This window comes from Somniosus microcephalus, chromosome 23 (assembly GCF_052327205.1).
Source record: "Somniosus microcephalus isolate GS21.2 chromosome 23, FLI_Smic_1.0, whole genome shotgun sequence".
In the NCBI taxonomy this organism is placed as follows: Eukaryota; Metazoa; Chordata; class Chondrichthyes; order Squaliformes; family Somniosidae; genus Somniosus; species Somniosus microcephalus.
This window is the reverse complement of record NC_141009.1, coordinates 31,283,074-31,301,249: the sequence shown is the minus strand read 5'-3', so window position 1 is coordinate 31,301,249 and position 18,176 is coordinate 31,283,074. Positions and strand designations below refer to the sequence as shown.

The 18,176-nt window shown below is 45.4% G+C and overlaps 1 protein-coding gene across 1 annotated transcript in view; it reads left to right on the top strand.

The window, feature by feature from the left end:
- LOC147101786 (uncharacterized) overlaps window positions 1-18,176 on the top strand; it is a 106,662-nt gene that overhangs the window by 80,468 nt on the left and 8,018 nt on the right. Inside the window, exons 17-19 of the mRNA XM_085965724.1 lie at window positions 4,616-4,779; window positions 6,139-6,205; window positions 14,652-14,862. Coding sequence (XP_085821850.1) covers window positions 4,616-4,779; window positions 6,139-6,205; window positions 14,652-14,862 — 442 coding nt within the window. The remainder of the gene's footprint in view (window positions 1-4,615; window positions 4,780-6,138; window positions 6,206-14,651; window positions 14,863-18,176) is intronic.

The following is an 18,176-nucleotide window of genomic DNA, read 5'->3' as shown; positions in this document are numbered from 1 at the left end:
AAACATAGTTCCTCTTAAAGGTACATACACCACACCCTTTTTGCTTTTTTATATAAAAATCTGAGCGAGCGGTAGCGGGAGATAAACCTGGAGGAAATAAAATGGGAAGGCAAAGGAAGAAAGATCGAGGCGAGGAAGAAAACGATAAGCTGAGGTAGAAGAGTACATAGTTCATTTTCTTTTCTTTCATTTCGTTCCCCTCCTCCTGGTTTCCCCCTCACACCAACCTACCCACCCAATGTAATCTCCTCCCAGGCCTCTGCTCTGCTCTTGGACAGTGCTGTACTGGGGCAAAGCTGTTGGCCTCTGCTGGGCACCTAACCACAATGGCAGGGCTGCAATTGGTAATTCACTGGAATAGTGATCTAGGGACACAAATACAGTCTTTTTATTTAGTTATGATTCAATGGTTATTCCTTTAAATCCAGTCACAGTACAAAAACAGTTTTTTTTTAAAAACGCAGTTCAGATCCTTCTCCAATCCTTACTTCAATACAATGTAACAAGTTTTATTGGTTACAGGTGCTGTTGTTGTTTCAGATTTCCAGCATCCGCAGTATTTTGCTACTGTATGGAAATAATTCAAACTTAAACAGTGCCATGTGATTGGTTTGGTTTGTATCTGACGGACAGTCCCTTTTTTAAAAAAAAAAAAAAAAAATTAAATGGCAGGATATTCAAAATCCTGGAAATCTTGGTGACTGTTTTCTGAGGTATTGAAGATCGATTCTGTCTGAATTGAGGCATTCGTTTTGAAAATGTCAGCGAAGGAATTGGTCAGTTTGAAACTCCTGAAAAAGAAACAAATATTAAGTTTGAATTTCCAAGAAACAGTTTAGTTTAATTAGGCTCCCACAGCGGTAAAACATTCAAGGGAAAGAAACATTATTATTTAAGTTATTTACAAAGAGTAAACTAAGTTCTTAAAGTTGTGATATTATTATCTTTGTCCACTTGAGGATAATAGTGTCCACTGTAAATATATAATTGTATTATATTACTATTTGATTATTTGCTTGTTCATTGTTTAATAAATCTAAAACACGGTCTGATGTGATACTCTACTGGAGTTAGGACTCAAGGAGGCATGGGCTAATTGCGGTAGCTAAAAGCACTTACTGAATAAGCCTTGCTGTTCATTTCTCGAAATACATTACTGAACGATTACCGAGATCTCAGGGCAAGGACAGACACTGTCGAAGGTTTGGGGAGTCGGGACTCTCCCATGACAGTGATCGAAGATACAAGAGGTGAAATAACCTAGCGGAAGAAGGTTAGAAAAACCTTAAAAAATGTAACTGGCCCATCATTTTGTGGTTTACTCCGCCTCCCAGATTTTTCAATCGAGCAGCAATTAAACATGAACTGAAATAATGTTCACGGTGACACCTCATTGAGGCACCTTGCGTTATTACTGTAGTTCTGATGGTCATCCTGCTCCCCTAACCATGGGAGTTATTAACACCTCTCATTCTTCTACTTCCCCGTAGGAGATCCTCAGAACCCAGTGTTTAAAAACAAATAAGTAAAAACAAAATTGGTACGAAAATGAAACTTTTTTTTAAAAGGAAGTGCAACACTAAAGACTTCAAAACATTTTGACTGTCTTTTCGGGTTCAGGGCTGTGAAAAAGAGTTGGAGGATTAATATATTTTTAGTTTACATGAAGTACCTTTATGGCATTAAGAAAAATTGATTCCACATTGTTTACAGTATTTGCAGAAAATGCAATGAGTAATGCAGCTGTGTCACAGCTGGCCAGTCAGGATTCCAAAACTAAACCCACTGAACACAGGTCTGCTTTTCCCACTGTGTCAGCAATAGAACTCTACTGTTCTTGTCAGATGCTTATCAGGATAAAGTCAGATGCTTATCAGAATAAATTAGAATAAAGAAAATGCATAAATTAAGATGTATTTTATGATTAATTTTGTATTCCTCAAGATGAGTGAGGTCAGTTCATGGTGCCTTTACCTTGCATCACTTTGGAGGCTGTTTAGGCTTTGTGGCAGAGGCTGGTGTTTCTGCCTCTGGAGGTACCAGGACCCACTTCATGAGATGGCATTCCCAGTTGCTGCTCGGAAGTGCCAGCAGTCATTACTTCTGACTGCAGGTGGGCTTACATGGAACTACATCGAATGTACAGCACAGAAACTGGCCATTTGGCCCAACTGGTCTATGCCAACGCTTATGCTTTACGCGAGCCTCCTCCCACCCTACTTCATCTAACCCTGTCAACATATCCTTCTATTCCTTTCTCCCACATTCTTATCTAGCTTCCCCTTAAATGCATCTGTGCCATTCACCTCAACCAATGATTGTGGTAACAAAGTTTCACATTTTCACCACTCTTTGGGTAAAAAGGTTTCTCCTGAATTCCCTATTGGATTTATTAGTGACTATATTATATTTATGACCCCTAGTTTTGGAGTCCTCAACGTAGAGTGGGAGGAGGCTCATATGGGGCATAAATAGATCAGCATGAATCAGTTGGGCCAAATGGCCTGTTTCTGTACTAGGCCTTTTATGTAGTAGGGTCCCTTGCCCTTCCCAAGATGGCGGCAGAGTTTCCCCATTATGTTAAACAAACTCCGCCCCCATTGTCTCTTTATGATGTCAAAATAAGGCAGGGGAAAGCTCCATTTGAGCTCCACGAAGCAGGGGGGGGGGGGGTAGTGACTTAGTGTCACAATATGGAGGGTGGGGGTTGATAGTTCCATTTAAACTCCATGCGGAGCGGGCAAGGAGCTTTGACATTTCAATGGGGGGGGAAGTTCCAATTAAGCTCCACATGGGGGTGGAGGAGCTTTATGGCGTCACGGTAGCAAGTGAGGCCGATTAACTTTTTTTAGTTAACCGATTTGTTTGTTGTTGTATGGATTCTGGGGCCACCAAATGTTCAGATCCGCTTTAAAATGCACTCCCTAATATCCTGTGCTCCCTTTAAAAAAAAAAAAATCACAATAGATGTGTATGTATTTCCTCTTTAGCCCCTGCACTAACCTACGGTTTATTGGGCCTGGTTTCGGAGAGGGTGGCGGGGGGGGTCCTGTTTTCCCTGTGGTATTGCCGCAAACGGCCTCACAACCAGCGCAATCATACGAGCCCCTCCACCCCCCATGAACCTGTGCATGCTGGGGATGAGTTCATCTGATCATTGACTACTACAAACCTTCCCAGCCATTGGGAGAGGCCTGAGGAGGCCCAGAAGATATTTTTTGTGACCTTTGTGACATCTTTGTAAATCGCTCTTGAGGAAAGAACTACATTTAGGAAAGGTTGCTGATCACAGTCCTCTCAGGCCAGTTTACAACAGCTCTTCTGGTAGCAGATCTAGATCATTGAAACTTGGTCAACAGAGACACGTGATGTCAAAAAGTACAAACAGTCTGGAAATTTGTTAAAAAAAAGATTTTATTGATTTTCTACACATTTGAAATAATAACACTACAGAGAAGATCCCAGACCTTTTTTTTAAAAACTTATTCAGGAACTGTAACATGCAACAACTCAATCAGCTCTCCCCACCAGGAACACACAACTGGATAAATAATCCATAAATATCAAAAGAAAAGCCAAAGATATTGCTGGTCTTTGGTCAGGAGGGAACGCCCACCTCCTACATCCAGCGCCCTCCTTTCCTCTAATTATACCCTCCCTGAGAGTCCGATTCAGCTGCACCCTTCATTTGCTGGACCCCAAGGGCTTTCATTTATTCAAATAACTTCCGTTTTCCCTTGCAACGGAAAACCTATAATTCTCAATTAATATTTTCTCATAATATATCTTGTCACTGTGGGGAAAAAATGGCAATGAACTGGACCTCCGTTGGAAGTCTTGGAGAATTAATTTTAGATTAGTTAATGCTGCAATTTTACAACATTTTAAGAAAAGGAAGACTTGCATTTATATAGCGCCTTTCATGACCTCAGGACGTCCCAAAGCGCTTTACAACCAATGAAGTATGTTTGAAGTGTAATCACTGTTGTAATGTAGGAAACTCGGCAGCCAATTTGCTCACAGAATGTCCCACAAACAGCAGTGTGATAATGACTAGATAATCTGTTTTAGTGATGTTGATTGAGGGATAAATATTGGCTGGGACACCGGGGATAACTCCCCTGCTCTTCTTTGCCATGGGATCTTTTATGTCCATGTGAGAGGGCAGACAGAGCCTCGGTTTAACGTCTCATCCAAAAGATGGCACCTCCGACAGTGCAGCACTCCCTCAGCCTAGATTCTGTGCTCAAGTCTCTGGAGTGGGACTTGAACCCACGACCTTCTGACTCAGAGGAGAGTGCTACCACTGAGCCAACACTATTATGGTCCACTTTAATTTTAATGTCACAGCTCCGTTTGGTGTAACTGCTCTTGCTCTTGTCATTCTGACGAAAGGTCTTCGACCTGAAATGTTGACTCTGTTTCTCTCTTCACGGATGCTGCCCTGGCCTGCTGAGTTTTTCTAGCGTTTTCTGTTGTTATTTTGGATTTCCAGCATCCGCAGTATTTTGCTATCATCTTGTCTGATGTCTGTGGCTTCGAATATGGTAGAATTAGCTTTTAATAATGAGCCTGAATAAATATATCAGTAAAGTGATTCTGTTCCTCTTGGCAGGGAGAAAGCAAAAGCAAAGGAGTCCTCTTCATATTTTGCTCTGGAAAAGCATGATATTCCCATCATTGTCGGAGTCACAATTTCCCTTACAATGATTTTTATTACAATGTGTGTCTATTCTATAAGGCAGAAGAAAAACGAGAACCGGGAGACAGAACGACGCTGTAAGTACTCAACTGTTTGCTTAAACAACATGACTCACTCGGAGAATTTTAACCCTCGAGCAGTCAGCCGGCAGAATGCACTGGCAGACTCTCTGGGATGAAGGCCAGGCTTCATTTAAAATGGAGCTGGCGAGCTGCCCGCTGCAAATGGGAATCCAGAGGCAGCTCGCCAGGTTCGGGATGGCGCAGTGCCGAGCAGCCTGGAGTCTGTCCAGCTGTCAGCAAGGTAAATTATCATCGGAGGTTTGGCAAGGTTCCAGGAACGTGGAAGTGGCCCAAACTATTTTTGTGGGGCGTGGAGGAGCACTTTAACTTACCTTGGAGGTTGTCCACTTCTGGCCCAACAGCCTCGCCCAGTAGGCCGTAAAAAAAAAACCCGCTTTGGGGTCCTAACTACGCAATAGGAACCTGATTAGCATAAATTCACGCTTCGATTTTAACTCCCATTCTGCCCGGGTCTCCGCTCAGTGGAGGGAGCAAACATCCCCATTGCTGAAACACTTCCTATTTTGAACTTCAATGAGACGCTGAAAATTTAGAAGCTTTAACCTTTCAGTGATGGTTACATTCACCGCAATTAAAATCAGATTGTTAAAGCAGCGCTAATCCTTCAGATGTGATGTTAAACTGAGGGCCGGTTCTGTGGTTTTGGTAGATAATCCCACGAGACTACTTGAAGAACAAAAGACTTCTTTTGGTGTCCTTCCTTAATCAAAACCACCAAAAACAGGATAACTGGTCATTTATTGTGTGCAAATTGGGTGTTTTCTTTACCTAAATAACAATAGTCACTGTTTCTGGGAGACCTGGCAAGGATCTGTATAAATGCGAGGCTTTTCATGGCCCCTGTGCAAACTGCCAGGGTACATGCTTAAAAATCGTTTGTATCAAGAAGACTTTTTCAAAGCTATGGTTCAAGTTTAAAAATTATGACACGTATGTACCTATAGATTTAGAACAAGAGAGGAAGAGACTTGCATTTCTGTAGTGCCGCTCACGACTTCAGGACGCCCCAAGCGCTTAACAACCAATGAAGGACTTTTGAAGTGTAGCCACTGTTGTAATGTAGGGAGGAATGTGTTACTCCTTGTCAAATAAGCACGACTGGAAGCACGTTAATGAATCAGTATAGAACTGTGGCTCAGCTGTTTGATCAGACAAAAGACTCCGAGATTCGGATTTCTTGCCTCAATTTGTGCTTGTTGCGCCATCAGATTTGCTGCTTCGTGAGCCGAAGAAGTAATTTGTAGAGAGGTTCTTTTGTGCTAAATGAGGACAGGGCAGATTTAAAACAGCATAAATCAGGACTAGACCTGTTTGAAGTACCTGCTGCTAACTGTTTCTTCTTCTTCCTTTCAGTGCTGCGTGACTCCAGAATGTCAAGTCAGAACAGAGGCCGTTTTGAGATGCACACACATGACAACAGGTACAGCAGTAATTTTAATAACACCTCCGCGCCAGATTTTTTTTCCTAAAAACAGACATAAACTCAAGTCTGTGTGCAAACCAGGGCAGTGTAGTGTAGAATTTGAGGCAAAAGTCTAGCAGCAGATGCATGTGTCACATTTCACACTATGAAGTGTCAAAAGTATGAAAAAGCACAGACCAATCTGCAAACTTTCCACACCAACATTGGCTAACCTCTAATTGACCCCATGATTTATAGCCTTAACGGGACACGCCACCCTAACCATAGCTCTACCTTAGCAGCAGAATAATACATTGTGTGTTACATGGGGTAACACTTCCAGGGTTTTAAAAAAGCACTTTCACTGACTAGCCATGGTAACGCCTCGGGATCTCTTGCTAAAAGGAAAGAAACCGGATGCCTCAACAACTGTGAACACAAAACATCCAATGTTTGTAAAACCAATACAGGTAGACTATCCTTTATCTGAACTTCCGAAAACCGAAAACCTCTAAAAACTGAAAGTTTTTTCGTTCAGCGTAAGTCATGCGCACGACATGACCAGAGTGGCGCACGACTTACGCTGAGCAGGGCAGAGGGTCACAGAGTTCCCTCCTGGGTAGGAGATTGCAGGCCGAGCTGGGCAGTGTGAAGGAGATACCGGGAGAGTGAACCCAACAATATAGCGGCCAGTCCGATAGCTGCAGCGGCCCGTCCGATATTCTTTTCTCCCCCCTCCCACCCGACCCGACCCCCCCCCCCGACTCGAACCGCGGCCCGTCCGATATTCTTTTCTCCCCCCCGACCCCCCGCCGACCCCCACCCCACCGACCCCCCGCCGACCCCGACCCCCGACAAATTTCCCAGTCTTATAATAATACCTTCTGAAATCCGAAAAATTCCGAAAATCGAAACTCAGCTGGTCACAAGGCTTTTGGATAGAGTCATAGAGTGATAGAGTTATACAGCACGGATAGAGGCCCTTTGGCCCATCGTGTCCGCACCGGCCATCAAGCCCTGTCTAATCTAATCCCATATTCCAGCATTTGGTCCGTAGCCTTGTATATTATGGCATTTCAAGTGCTCATCCAAATGCTTCTTAAATGTTGTGAGGGTTCCTGCCTCCACAACCCTTTCAGGCAGTGAGTTCCAGACTCCAACCACCCTCTGGGTGAAAAAGTTCTTTCTCAAATCCCCTCTAAACCTCCCACCCTTTACCTTGAATCTATGCCCCCTAGTTATTGACCCTTCTACTAAGGGAAAAAGCTCCTCAGTATCCATCCTATCCATGCCCCTCATAATTTTGTACACCTCAATCATGTCCCCCCTCAGCCTCCTCTGCTCCAAGGAAAACAAACCCAATCTGCCCAGTCTCTCTTCATAGCTGAAGTGCTCCAGCCCTGGTAACATCCTGGTGAATCTCCTCTGCACCCTCTCCAAAGCGATCACATCCTTCCTGTAGTGTGGCGACCAGAACTGCACACAGTATTCCAGCTGTGGCCTAACCAGTGTTTTATACAGCTCCATCATAACCTCCTTGCTCTTATATTCTATGCCTCGGCTAATGAAGGCAAGTATCCCATATGCCTTTTTTACCAACTTATCCACCTGTTCCGCCGCCTTCAGGGATCTGTGTACTTGCATACCCAGATCCCTCTGACCCTCCGTCTTGCCTAGGGTCTTACCATTCATTGTGTATTCCCTTGCCTTGTTAGTCCCCCCAAAGTGCATCACCTCGCACTTTTCCGAGTTAAATTCCATTTGCCACTGTTCTGCCCATCTGACCAACCCATCTATATCGTCCTGCAGGCTGAGGCTACCCTCCTCGCTATTTACCACCCTACCAATTTTTGTATCATCCGCGAACTTACTGATCATACCTTTTACATTCATATCCAAGTCATTAAGGTAGACCACAAACAGCAAGGGACCCAGCACCGATCCCTGTGGCACCCCACTGGCCACAGGCTTCCAGTCACAAAAACAACCTTCGACCATCACCCTCTGCCTTCTGCCACTAAGCCAGTTTTGTATCCAATGTGCCAAGGCACCCTGGATTCCATGGGCTCTTACCTTCTTGACCAGTCTCCTGTGCGGGACTTTATCGAAGGCCTTACTGAAATCCATGTATACCACATCCACTGCGTTACCCTCATCCACACACCTAGTCACCCCCTCAAAAAATTCAATCAAATTAGTCAGACATGATCTTCCCTTGACAAAGCCATGTTGACTATTCCTGATTAATCCTTGCCTCTCCAAGTGGAGACTAATTTTGTCCCTCAGAATTTTTTCCAATAATTTTCCTACCACTGATGTTAGGCTCACTGACCTGTAGTTCCCCGGTTTTTCCCTACTCCCCTTCTTGAATAATGGTACTACATTAGCGGTTCTCCAGTCCTCTGGCACATCCCCTGTGGCCAGAGAGGTCCTGAATATATGTGTTAGAGCCCCCGCAATCTCTTCCTTTGCCTCACACAGCAGCCTGGGATACATTTCGTCCGGGCCTGGGGATTTATCCATTTTTAGGCCTGCTAAAACCGCCAATACCTCCTCCCTCTCGATGTTAATATGTTCGAGCATATCACAGTCCCCCCGCCCTATTTCTATGTCTACATCGTCCTTCTCCATAGTGAAAACAGATGCAAAAAATTCATTTAGAACCCCTCCTACATCTTCCGGCTCCACACACAGATTGCCACTTTTGTCCCTAATGGGCCCTATTTTTTCCCTAGTTATCCTCTTACCCTTAATATACTTATAAAACATCTTAGGATTTTCCTTTATTTTGCTCGCCAGTGTTATTTCATGGCCCCTCCTTGATCTCCTAATTTCTTTTTTAAGTATCCCCCTGCACTTTTTGTACTCCTCTAGGGCTTCCTCCATCTTTAGCCTTTTGTATCTGCCAAAAGCCCTTCTTTTTTTCCTAATCCATTCTCTTATATCCCCTGACATCCAAAGTTCCCTGTGGTTTTTGGAACCACCCTTGACCTTTACGGGAACATGTTGCCATTGTATGATCTCAATCTCCCTTCTGAAAGCTTCCCATTGCTCCGATGCGGATTTTCCTACAAGTAGCTGATCCCAGTCCATTTCGGCCAGATCCTGCCTTATCCTAGTAAAATCGGCCTTCCCCCAATTTAGAACCTTTATTTCCAGCCCATCCCTGTCCTTTTCCATGACCACCTTAAATCTCACCATATTATGGTCACTGTCACCAAAGTGCTCACCTACTAGCACTTTTTCCACTTGGCCGGCCACATTTCCTAGAATTAGGTCCAGTACCGCCCCCTCTCTTGTAGGACTTTCTACATGCTGGCTCAAAAAGCTCTCCTGGATGCACTTTAAGAATTCTACACCCTCTGAGCCTTTCACACTCTGACTATCCCAGTTAATATTGGGGAAGTTGAAATCCCCCATTATTATTACCCTATTATTTGCACATTTCTCTGAGATTTGCCTACATATCTGTTCCTCTATCTCCCCCTGACTGTTTGGAGGCCTATAGTACACTCCCAGCAAAGTGCTTGCCCCCTTTTTGTTTTTAAGCTCCACCCATATGGCCTCATTAGAGGAGCCTGCTAATATATCATCCCTCCTTACTGCAGTAATTGACTCCTTAATTAATATTGCGACACCCCCTCCTCTTATACCTCCCCCTCTGTCTCACCTGAAGATTCTGTACCCCGGAATATTGAGCTGCCAGTCTTGCCCCTCCCTCAACCAGGGATAGTGTACCTGTATGAGATACGAAATCTAATAAAAAGACAACAAATTCTTCCGATAAGATTCATAGATCCCTCTGCACCAGGAACACATGATGTATGCAAGGCTGGTCCAAGATTGTTCTGGCTTCTTCCAAGACCAGATCCCAATATCTACAGTTTGGCCAGAATCAAAAAGCGGGGACGTGGGACGATGCATGACTGTTCTTTCAAAGAGCCAGCACGGGCAGGACAGGCTGAATGGCCTCCTTCTGTGGCTGTCAGTTTCTTTGATTCTATGACTGCCATTAATGAATGATAATCAAGCGGCACAAAGTCATCTTTCATTTCAAGCCCCTCAGCAGAAGACCTTGAGCAACGGTTTCAAGGTTTTCATTCAATAACACCCAGAGCCCCTGCAAACATTCCCAGCAGTACTCCCGCACCTACCCAGGAGTCCCTGAACCTTGGGTGTGCCCAAGTTCGCTGTACTTGGGTAAGGGGGATGTGTCCCTACGAACTCTGTGTTAGGCAAGCAGAAATTCTAAAGGTGCAGATTTCTCAGTATACTTGGTTTTGGAAACTTTTTAAAAAGTGGTTTCTGTGGGTATCATAACTGATTAAAAAAAACCCACATATTCCCTTCCCTCCGATACTTATCACTGAAACTGAGTCATACACAGGCCACAGTAATCTAGAAAAGAAAATCAGGTTTGGAAATGTTTTTCTCCTGGTGTTGAACTGGAGCATTGTCCAGGTTTTATTCAGGCTGTACAGTAATTGATTGCTGCCATCTTAGATCCAATGCAGACTCATAATGCAGTTTGGATTTTATTCTTAATTGAACTTCTGGCACCAAATGTGACTGTCAGTGTAATTATTGCACCATCACCATCGCTGCTCGCCCCTCCCCTGCCATGGCTACACATGGGGAGACACTAGTCAAGGAACCATTGCTCCATTAAAATGGTTGATAAAGTGACAGGCCTTACTACGTCCATCCACAAATCCAGCTGGTTTAGTTGCGTTCACCTCTGACTTTCCCTTTCGTCTCTCACAGGCATTTAATTCCATGCTGCCTCCATTTGCTAGGAGCTCAAACGAGCAAGTTTGAGAAAACTTTATAATCACGTCACTAGGTGGCTGGATAGTCCATCCTTATTGTTTTACAAATCAGCCTTGATGGTTCTTCATGCATAATCATTTCTTTATGAACCAGCAATCTTAACTGTGTCAAATCACTGGCTGTTTTGACTTTCAACTACATTATAAAAATATATTTTACTGGCAAGTGAAAGAAACAATATTGACAAGTACTAGTTACAATATAATCTCTGCCAATTACAGTGCGTGCCTTTTGATGATTTTCTCTCTAATTTCCTTTTCCCAATCATTGGCCCTTCGTTCCTTACCACTGCCTGTGTCAGCTGCAGGAAGGGCAGGATTATTGAAGCCAATGATTATCTGCCATTAATACTGAGCAAGAATCAGTTGATCAGGAGCTAGAGTGCGAGAAGGGATGGGGAGTAATCTACTCCACTATTCCACCTCGTGGCCTAGCTGAAAACAGACCACTGCCCACTCCAGACAGATGTCTGAATTACAGCCAGGTCTCAAATTCAACCTCAGGCCCCTTGGGTGGGATCCTGAGATTCTACTAGGCCTAGAGGGATACTGCTGAATTTTTTTTTAAAGTTTGATATAGAAATAAGACAATTTTCAAATAAATTCCAAACATAATGAGACTGCAATACTTTGGGATAGATTTTCATGTACCAGGCAAAATTCAGTCCTGAATGGCTGAGAACCAGTCAGCAGTGTAATAGTATGCAATTTTCTTGGGACATCTCATTTGCTTAACTCTTCATACCTCCAAGTGCAGCTTAGGCCTGTTGTAGGGAACTAGCCTAGTGGGAACGCTGGAAAATTGTGTAGATGCAATTTAAACCAGTGCAGTCACTTAAAGGGAAGTAGCCATATGGGGAGGCAAAGGGCTAAAAATTGAGTCGCGTCCCCTTTGGGGCGCTAACTTCGCCGGGGCGCTACTTTTAGTTCCCCAGAAAAATTAGCCCCCCCCCCCCCCCACACCGTGACTGAAATTGAGTGGCTGTGCCCCAAGAATGAAGCGGGGCGCTACTGGAAGCACCCTGTCTCCCTCTTGGGGCGCTCTGAGGGAATCGCTGCGGCATGTCGTGCCACAACATTGCAGGCCTTCTTAAAGGGAAGGTGCCTTGCGCAACGCGACCCTGGGCCCCCAGGGATCGGGAGTGTCAGCAAAAGAGCCCGACACTCAAGAGAAGTGCTGGGCTCCTGGAGCGCAGCCGGCACTCCACGGGGGTGGGGGCGGGTCAGGAGGCCGGGGACGGGAGCGGAGGCAGGTGCTGGCAGGCGGCCAGCAACAAAAATGGCCGCCCCGCAGCTCGCCTTTAAATAGCGCCGCTCCGGCCGCAGGTAGGCCCCACTGACCCCGTCGGACATAGCGTCCGGCGGTAAGTCAGGGGGCGCTCCCGAAGATCACGAGCGGGGCGCTGCGCACGGTGATGACGTCATTGCCTTTGGTAAGGAGAGGGGAAGTGACGGGCAAAAATAAGGTGAAAGCAAGCCCAGTGTGAAGGTATGAAATGGTGTCTGCAGACAAGTGATGGGGCTAGCCCAGTACTTAACCTCGTTTTGATGGGTGCTGCATGCAGTGGCTGCGAGGAAGGTGATCGTATTCACCACTCCAAGGACACCATCCCTGTGGTGGGTCTGGAAGGAGTTAGAGGCATGGTTTGAGGCCATGGATGATAATGTTGCTGGCTGTCCCAGCTCCATGGTGCCATGATAGCTGTGGGTGTCCTTGCGGCAGATGGCATAGTTCTTTATCTGGCTCTTGGCTGACTGTGAAGACAGATCCCATGGCTGTTGCCAGGTAGTTGTGCCAGTGCCTGCAGCTATTGTTGTTAGTATCTTGGTGGGTCCAGCCAAAGCAGGTTATTGCTTACTCTGACATGCCTTTTTGCTTACTCTGACATGCCTTCTTTCATGTATTGCCACTTAAGGCATAACATATGGTGATTGGCATACTTAAGAAGAACTACCCAGCATTAAGGTTTGTCAGGCTTTGACACAACGGGCTAAATTTTCCTGGAGCCGTCAGGCGGGGTTTCAGGCGTGTGGGGGGGGGGGGGGGGGGGAAATCCCGAATTTGGGGGTCCCGACACCATCCCGCCCAAAACCCCGCCCCATGCAAGTTTCTGGGGCGGCGGGTACCCGCCCCGCACTGGGACCCGCCGAAACCAGGTGGGAAGGGATTAGTGACAATTAACTGCCTGTTAACAGGTAGTTAACAGACAGTTTTTAGCCTAATCCCTAGTTTGAGAGGTTTCGTGTGGTTTTCCCGACGGCTCCAAACCACGCCAGGTAGAGCAGGCGGACCGTCGGGTTGAAGGAGTTGGAGGGGTCGCGATGTTGGTGCTCAGATGAGTGATGGGTGCATGAGTGCAAAGGTAAGTGTGTTTGGTGTGTCTAAAGTGTGTCAAGATCTTTAACTTACCTGTACTTACCTTAACAGCCTTTCTTCCTGTAGACGTCGGGAGCCTATCACTCAGCCGGAACTTAAAGCTGAACGGCTGCGATCTGTCAAAAGTGACAGCCTTCAGCTTTGAGTGCTGCTGAGATTTCTAACTGAGTCTGCGCAGAAGGACTCATCTTAGAAATCAGACTGTCAGTGTTTCACAGTTTCAAACAGCTGTGCAACACTGATATTTCATCTGTCAAGAAATCTTGACAGATGAAATGGCAGTCTGTGACATCACCTGTTGCCGGGTGGCCCTTAATTGGCCTGCTGAGCCCACTGGGCGGGCTCAACAAGGTCAATCAAAGGAAAATTGAGCGGATTGGCCGGACGTTGATGTGGGCGGGTCAAAAACCTGAAAGTTGAAGTCCTGCCTTCTTCCCGACAGGTTCGGGAAAATTTGGTCCGTTGAGTTTATGCCATTAAATCTGCCCTCTCACCCTTCCTTATGAACTGGAGCCTTTGCACGCACTCTGACAAAGTGAGGTACCTACACCTCTGTCTGTAGATGTGGATGTGAGGGAACCAGTTGATGGGCACAGATACCTCGGTGTAACTTGATCTGCCTACCTTAGTCTTTCTCTTCTTCCTTTAAGAAGCTTAGCTATAGGGGGATTTCCATCCGGGAAACCCAGTGTTGGCACCAGTGGAACTGTAGGGTAAGAAAGGGAAGAGCAGAATAATTTCCACAGAGAACCCTGAAAATCTAAATAGCAGCAGGAAAAAAAAAGAAATTATGAAGAACTCTGACTTCTGACTAGGCCTGAAATTTATTACTCTATACGGTTCATTCCCTAGCAACCCTGGATGGCCATTATGTACGGGTGTGTAGATCACTTAACATCTTGCACACAGGAACGTCAGGAAGTAGCTTGTGTCCAGAAATCCAGGTTAATTTTACAATTATAATAAAACTTCTGCTTGTTTCAGATGGAACTTCCCTTTGTTCCACTTCTGGAACTGGGTGTGAAGCAAAAAGTGACTGAGATCAAGTTTCAGTTTTACCGTTCCGTTATGCTGTATGTGTGCCAGATTATGGGGTTTTGCAAAGACCAAATTGTCTATCCAACTAATCCATCATCTTCTAACTTATCAAATGTGTATTTGCAAATATGAAGTATTATCTCTAAATGCATTACTTTGTAAGATATATTTGAAATGAAGGAATCAGGACTTTACGATAGCATACATTTCTTGCACACAGAGCCTTTGAGGAGGACAGCCCCAGTGATGCTGTTGAGCAAACTCCTCATGAGAGGCAGAGTGTGACAGCTGCCTCCCCGAAGCAGTCGTCCGTCAAAGCCATAACCGTGACGGCGGAGTTTGCGCTGGTCAGACAAAGCGAGAGCCTCTTCTCCATCAGTGGAAACAACAACCTTCAAAACTCGCACAAGGATTCTTCTAAAGTTGAACAGGTCAGGGGGAGGGCCCTTCAATTATCTATCTGATGAAGGTAGTGAGTTTTATTTGTGGAAGGAACAAAGCTTTGGCAAATCCAATGAGGCCAGAGTAAAGTAAAGCACTCGGTGCAAGTGGGACTACGAATTAATTTCTAAAAGCAGCAGTCCATGTTATAAATGACTAGTGACGATGTTATTCTTTCTCTGTTCTAAAAAATTTGCCAGCTGGAAAACCTGTCACAGTTAACTTGTGCTGTGGTCCTCTGGCTGTAAGTCCTCCTCACAGTAATGTGGTTTCCTTTGTGAACTGACTTTAAGTTATTTAAAGTGCTTACTGCAAATTTTACTAAGGCAGTGAAAGTACAGTAAGCACAGAAGCTGGTCCCTAGGTCAAGAGTGAGCTTACAGCTTTTCTTAGGGGTGGGTTTCTGTAAATGAGGCCAAGTGATATTTTAGTTCTTTAAAGCACTTAGTGTGCTTATGCAGTAAATTGATTAATTAGCGAACTAAAACAGGTTTACCAGTTTAGTCTGGGAAAACACTCTTGTAAAACCTCTGAAAGGGTGAATTAATTTTTCTGCACCTCCTCCCTTCCAAAATAATACTTGACTCCATGAACTCTTATCACATCCTAGGCACACCCAATATTACCAGACCCTACCCTCAATCATCATGGGCCCAGGGATCCTCTCCCCAATTATCTCAGACCCTTGCAAGCCCTCTCCCCAGCACGTCCACTCCAACCTGCTCCTAGATCTGTCCACCTCTCTATCAATGATTTGGGACCCCAGCTTCCTCCTCCTAGTTGTCGCACAGCCACACATTCCCGTTCCCAATAGTCTCAGAGCCCAGCACCTCCTGGTGCTTCCAAAGCCCATTATCCAGCTTCCATTGCTACCAGACTCTTGATAATTTTTTTTATTCGTTTATGGGATGTGGGCATCGCTGGCAAGGCCAGCATTTATTGCCCATCCTTAATTGCCCTTGAGAAGGTGGTGGTGAGCTGCCTTTTCGAACCTCTGCAGTCCGTGTGGTGAAGGTACTCCCACAGTGCTGTTAGGGAGTTCGTTCCAGGATTTTGACCCAGTGACGATGAAGGATCGGCGATATACTTCTAAGTCAGGATGGTGTGTGACTTGGAGGGGAACTTGGAGGTGGTGGTGTTCCCATGCGCCTGCTGCCTTTGTCCTTCTAGGTGGAAGAGGTCGTGTGTTTGGGGGGTGCTGCCGAAGAAGCCTTGGCGAGTTGCTGCAGTGCATCTTGTAGATGGTACACACTGCAGCCACAGTGCGCTGGTGGTGGATGGGGTGCCAATCAAGCGGGCTGCTTTGTCCTGGATGGTGTCAAGCTTCTCGAGTGTTGTTGGAGCTGCACTCATCCAGGCAAGTGGAGAGTATTCCATCACACTCCTTACCACCCCAAGTGTTCCCAGGTACTGCCCCAAGTGTTCCCAGGTACTGCAAGTACTTCCTAGTGTTCCCATCCTAGAATCCCCTTCCCACCAAACATCCTCCTGAAATGGTCCCAGACCCCATGCTTACCCTCCCACCACTTCTACATCTCATCACCCCCCACCACCACGACTTCTATATTCCCTGCACACCACTCTCCTAACCTCAGACCCTAGAATCCCTTTCCAATACTCCCAGATCCAAGAACCTTCCACTCCAATGCTCTCAGACTCCAAATCCCATCATTCCTTGCCACTGCACGCAGATCCCAAGACAGCTCTGGCAGTTATACCACACCACATGGCCTCCCCCTCCCCAGTCCTACCTCACACTATCATTAATTAACTGGTGTTTTTGCAAGTCGTGGCAGGACTTCTTTTAAATTGTGGATGAAAAAAAAGTTTTCTTCTGGCACGAATGACACATGGGCCAGTCCAACGACATTAAAACTGCGCACACTATCTGTTTAATCACTCTCTTCTTTTTACATAAGGAGATCGAAATTCCCATTCTCAGCAGAAGTAGGTCATCTCTTTCACATCATGAAGACAAAGTAAAGAATTCAGATACTTGGAAGCAAAGTGCTTTATTCCAGGAAAGGCCGCTGACCTCTGTGGTGATGGTGGAATCGAACAGCAGTCTTTTCACAAAAGACCGTCAAAAAGTAGAGATGTTAACCCGGTCAAACTCTATCCCCTGCTACACTAAAAAGGCTTCGCGGAGAGAGGAGCAAGCTCTTTTTAATGCTGGCTTGCATTCTGACAATAAAATATATGGAGCTTCATATTTCAGTCTACCCGCTGAAAAGCAGCTTCTGAATCCTGGCGTAGCGCAGCTCCATACCAAGCCAGCTACAAGTGACTTGTCGAAGAGCCTTTCTGACACCGAAAGGAAAGGCGCCGAGATCAGATCCGTTGCTGCAGATGTTCTCGTGAACTCCCAAATCCCAGCTGCACCTTCCCTTCCGACCCCAGTTCCCAACGCCGCAGCAGTGCTGTTTACATCTGCTTCGCATAAACAGGTATCATTTCCCGCAGGCGAGTGCAGAAACCCCTGTGCACCTCTTGGACAATCAGCAGGTAACAACACCGAGTTAACAGTGTATTCTCTACAGGGGAAATCATCCCTTACTGTGTTTATATTCCAATTAGGCAGTGCAGTAGAGCTAAGTATTGTGCCAGTATCTATGACAGGCGGTACACATTTTACATTAGCCTGTACTGTGATAGATAACCAGGAGTAAAACTGCACAGTTTTCTTTACAGGTAAAGAAACTTTTAGCTGGTTCTACCCACTGAAATGTAATGTGATACCAACCCTGATGGAGAATTGATGAGAAAGGCAGAGCATTTAAAATATATTATACGTACGTGTGTGAATAACGGCAACATAGAAAGGCTAAGCACAAGTGAGGCTCAGTATGTGAAAAAGGGATTGTGTGAGATGGAGGGGAGGCTCACATCCTCTTCCCCCGTGCTTCCTCACAGCCTCTTCTCACCTTGAGGAGTCTGTGAGACAGTAAGGCAACGTAAGGAGAGTATGACGGTATACATGTCTCCCTCTCTCTCTTGTTTCTCTAAATCATTCCCATCTTGTTTGCTCTTTGTCTCTTTCTCCTTCCTTCTCTCTCTTCCTCGCCAACACTTTCATTAAATAGACAAATCTCTCTCTGGTGGATAGTATTGCTGAAACCTATCTATCTGGTTTCAAGAGTAAATCACCAGCTGAAAGCTGTTTATAAAACACTGCTCACAATATGATCGTGAGTTACTCCTGTTTGTATTTGGCTCTAATCTGGAATAAATTATGGATTCATGTAGCACCTCATCATATTGAAATGTCTCAGAGCACTTCACATAATGAAATTTTGCAGCGCAG